The sequence below is a fragment of the Carlito syrichta genome, unplaced genomic scaffold (genome assembly GCF_000164805.1).
Source record: "Carlito syrichta isolate Samal-C Ts95f unplaced genomic scaffold, Tarsius_syrichta-2.0.1 Scaffold143343, whole genome shotgun sequence".
Lineage (NCBI taxonomy): Eukaryota > Metazoa > Chordata > Mammalia > Primates > Tarsiidae > Carlito > Carlito syrichta.
The window spans coordinates 6,117-10,452 of NW_007087439.1; the positions used below are offsets into that span (position 1 = coordinate 6,117).

General features: G+C 69.2%; 1 protein-coding gene across 1 annotated transcript in view; it reads right to left on the reverse strand.

Annotated features, from left to right (window-relative positions):
* LOC103251662 (mucin-2-like) overlaps nt 1-4,168 on the reverse strand; it is a gene marked incomplete at its 3' end in the record, with an annotated part of 10,123 nt that extends 5,955 nt beyond the window's left edge. Inside the window, exons 1-10 of the mRNA XM_021708681.1 lie at nt 3,792-4,168; nt 2,690-2,804; nt 2,166-2,256; nt 1,971-2,080; nt 1,672-1,882; nt 1,415-1,540; nt 834-951; nt 618-756; nt 292-396; nt 106-195 (exon numbers count right to left, since the gene is read on the reverse strand). Coding sequence (XP_021564356.1) covers nt 106-195; nt 292-396; nt 618-756; nt 834-951; nt 1,415-1,540; nt 1,672-1,882; nt 1,971-2,080; nt 2,166-2,256; nt 2,690-2,804; nt 3,792-4,168 — 1,482 coding nt within the window. The remainder of the gene's footprint in view (nt 1-105; nt 196-291; nt 397-617; nt 757-833; nt 952-1,414; nt 1,541-1,671; nt 1,883-1,970; nt 2,081-2,165; nt 2,257-2,689; nt 2,805-3,791) is intronic.
* Nucleotides 4,169-4,336: the final 168 nt, after the last annotated feature.

Here is a 4,336-nt window from a genome sequence, read left to right on the forward strand (position 1 = left end):
ACCCCTCCAGGCCCAGGCTTCCCGCCCGGTCTCCCCACCCAGCCTGCGGCCTCCCGCCCGGCCTCCCCACCCAGCCTTGGGGCCAAGCGGGCCAGGGTGCCAGACCCTTCTGGAGCCGGACTCACCGGTCACGTGGGGCAGGTTCACCTGCAGGTCGTTGAGCAGCACGCTGCCGTCGGACTTGAAGACGACCATCTGCGGGAAGACCGAGCGTGTGGGGGTCTCACGGGCTGGGGACTGGGATGCCAGGAGGGGAGGGGAGGGGGGGAGAGGAGGGGTGCGCGCGCTTACATTCTTCTTCTCGTCTACCAGCACCACAGTCTTCAGGCAGGTCTGCTTGTCCGTGGAGCCGCAGGGGGCCAGCTCGCCCAGCAGGGCGTAAGTGCTGTGGTCACCCTGTGGGGACATGGCAGCAACTGAGGTCCTGCCCCCCAGGACCCCGCGATGGCTCAGAGAGGAAGGCCGGTGCCTCGTGCTCCGGCCCAAGAGAAGCCACACCCACCCCTGCCCAGGGCCAGCGCACGGCTCCCCTTCTCCAGGGATGGTCCGTCCCCCCACTCCCCGGGCCGGCCAGGGCCCGGACGCCAGCCTGCCCCTGGCGGGACCTGGCCGCCCACCTTGGCCAGGACGTAGTAGCAGTCCCCGTGAAAGGTGTACTTCTTCCCATCGAAGGTGGTGATGTGGGAGCCGCCCTCCAGGGCGCAGGTGCCGGGGCACGGCAGTTCCTTACACACCCAGCGGCCGGCATCGCAGACACTGGGGGCAACGGGGCATGGGGTCAGGTGCCCGCCCCGCCACCCCGCTGGCCAGCCGTCCCCGGCTCCAAGACTCACCAGTGCTCGCAGTTGTGGGTGACCTCCTGGCCCGGGGTGTAGAGGTGTCCGTGCAGCTTGCAGTGACACTGGCTGACCGGGATGCAGCCGCTGCCCGCGACGTCATCATACACAGTGCCTGGGGCAGGCAGGGCACCATGTCACCCTGGTTGGCCAGAGAGGGCTGGCATCCCCTGGCGGGGCCACCAGTTCAGTCTTCCGCCCTGCCTGGCCCACTTACCTTGTCTCGGGGCCGGGCCTGCCCAGGGAGCCAGCCTGCAGGCCACCTGCCAGCCCAAGAGTCACTCTCCCCCCAGGGGCCCCCAGGAAGGGGTCTGTCTACAGCCAGGAAGGAACCCCCACTCCAGCCCCCATGGAGCCACTTTGGGGGAGGGTCTCGGCACAATGCCCCACTGCCTGGACCTGACACTGGGGTGGGGGAGAGGTGTCCTCTGAAATCACTGTCCCCCGTCCAGCACAGCAGTCCCCTTGCTGCAGCTGGAAACCTGAGGCCCCGGGCAACAGGCACCCGGGCCCAGGCGGGCTGTATCAGGGCCATGACTCCCCCTGGCCCCGGGCTTGCCGCACCCCGGCGCCCGCACCTTCTGGGCAGAAGCAGCCATCCATGCGGTGTTCCTCACACAGGCTGCTGACCTCCAGGTGCGAGCAGGTGTCCATGCAGGGCGAGCCGCTCTCCAGGTAGACCATGTTACCAGGACAGCTCTTGGCTGAAAGGGCAGAGGCACCGCGTGAACAGCCGATGGCGCCGGGTGGAGCACGGCCACGGGCTCCACGCTGGAGGGTCAGCGGCAGCCTCGCTCCCGCTTGGCCACGGGGTCCCAGGCTCGGGAGCGCTTACGGCAGAGCGTGGCGGTCCTCCAGTTTCCGGGTCGGCCGCCAGCGTGGGAGCCCTGGCGGGAGAACTCGGCCAGGGTGCTGCAGATGCAGGCGTCGCTGCCCGGGCACCCGCAACGGTCCTGCATGCAGGCACGCACGTACAGCTCCAGGGGCACCCGGTCCGTGCAGTCCGCGAAGGCCTCGGCGGTCAGCAGTCGCTCGCACTCGGCGCGCTGGGGGACGCGGGAAGACCCGATGGGTGGCTGCTCTGGAAGCCGCCCACCCACCCGCCCAGCAGCCCGCCGTGCCAAGGTGACTCACGTGCTCGGAGCAGGACGCGGGGGCCGGCCTCTCCTCTGGGTCCTCACACACGGCCTCAGGCTTGTTAATCTTCTGCATGTTTCCAAACTGCAGCGCGCTGAAGAGCACGCCTGTGGGACACGGCATCAGCGGGGCGCCTGGGGCCTCGGCCTGCCCGGCCTCCCACCCCACGGCCCCCCACCCCCCGGGCCTCACCGTCCGAAAGGAACTCGGAGTAGGTGGGCAGGCCGTTGAAGTCCCCGCAGAGCCCGCAGGTGTGGTTCCGGAATCTGCTGTCCAGCTCCAGCTGCAGGAGGGAGTGCGTGAGCCCGGCTCTGGCCCACCCTGGTGCCCAGGGCCGCCCCCCACCCTAGACACGCCCTTGTTTGAACCCGAAGCAGGCTGGGCCAGGGGCTGGGCTCCCCCAAATGGCTGGGGCGGGAGAGCCTTCCCGGCTGTCACCCCGTGGACAGACCTCCTCCTGCCCAGCAAGAGGCAGCTGGGCGGGGCAGGGAGGGTCCCCGGGCAGCAGCTGGTGTCTGGGGGAGTGGGTGGACCTGGGGTCCCCTCCAGGGCAGTGCACCCCGCCGCCCACCCACTCTCTCTAGCCCTCCCTGCTAGCTGCGGCCCTGTCCTCTCGGCTGAGGGGCCAGCCCGCTGTCCTCCTGGTCCTCCCCCGGGTCACCAGCCCGGAGGCCTGAGGGAGCCCCCGCCGCCCCAGGACCCCAAGCGGCACCCACCATGAGGGAGTCCTCACGGTTCCACATAAGGGCCAGGCCGGCGCGGGAGTAGACCTTGGTGTAGGCATCGTTCCGCTCCACAAGCAGCCCTGAGCTGTAGTGCGGGGTGCTGACCCTGGGGGCAGCAGGCGCCTGGTTGACCACCTGGGGCTCCAAGGCCCGTCCGCCCTGGATCCCACCGCCCGGGGACACTGAGGCTGTGTGCCTCAGTGGGCAGGATGGAGGCCTCGGGCCAGCTTCCCCCTGGGACCGCAGACGTGGTGGCTCTGGGGTCAGGGGATGTGGCAGGGGCCAGAGGGTGCACCTCGGCCCGGCTAGCCGGGCTTCCTGGGCGGGGTCGCTTCCTGCCCGTCCGTCTCTCTGCTCCAGGCACCCTCCTCGGGCACTGTCCTGGACAGCTTCCCCTTGGAGGGGCCTGCGGACACAGGGGGCCAGGCTGCCTCGACCCTTCCAGGCCCGCTGCTCCAAGGGACAGCCCCCACCTGCTCAGCCCCAGCCCCTGCTCCCATCCCCAGGTTGTCCCTGAGGCTGTTGGAATCCCACCCCCTTCTAGTGGTCCCTAGGATTGCTCCAGGTCCAGGGTCACCCACCTGCTGAGCTTCAGACCCTGAGGGCCCCCACCCCACCCACATGAGCCTTCCTGGGAAACAGAACCCGGAGCAGACAAAGGGCAGAAAAGGGGCAGCAGGTGGAAACCTGCTGGACAGGAAGACACCCAAGAGGGCCTCATTGTTCTGGAGACAATACGGGAACAACAGCGGGAGTGGGAAGGGGCTCCCACAGACCCCCACCCCCTCCACCTGCCTCTAACTCTAGCCTGGGGGCCGTGCTCAAGGCCACGCCCTGCACAAGGTCCTGAGGCAGCAACCACCAGGCTGTCCCGAGCCTGGTGGGCTCCAGGGGAGAGGCTGTAAGGACTGTGGGGGCTGATAGGGGCTCGCCGGCGTGTGTGGGGTGAATTTGTGACCTGACGTCAAACCTCAAGGAGCTCCCTCTCAGCCGAGTGCCTGGGCGGACGAGGGTTCAGGGTCTGCCCGGGACACGCTGCTCCCGGGAGCCATCGGCCCCCATCGCGGGGCAGTGGGGCCCCTGACCCACTCACATGGCCCCATTCACCACGACCAGCTGGCGGGTGAGGTAGATGGTGTCGTCCTTGACGGTCAGCAGGATGGACTCGACCTGGGGGTGGCCCCCGTCCCGGCCCAGGCTGCGCTTCAGGTGCACGGCGAACTCCTTGTAGGAGTCCCGGCAGTCGGAGGCAAAGTTGTAGTCGCAGAGGCCGGGAAAGCGGAAGATGTCGCCGTCGAAGGTCTTGTAGTGGAAGTCGCCCCAGGTGCTGCAGACGTTGTGGCCGTGGCTCCGGGTTCTGCCCTCTGGGAAGCCGTGGGGATGGGGTGAGCAGCCCAGGCTGGGGAGGCAGGTACCCCCGACTCGCCCCCAGTGCTGGCCTGCGGGCCCCTTGAGGCGCTGCGAGTCCATGGGGTCCCAGGGTGGGGTCCCCAGCCAGGGAGGCTCCTTCCTGCAGGAGAGCCTTCTGCTGGCCCGATCACCCCCCCAGAGGTCTCAGCCCCCTGAAAGGACATCCCGGCTGGTATACCTTCCCCCCCACCCCCACTGGCAGGGGACCTGGGGCTCCCGGGCCCCTGA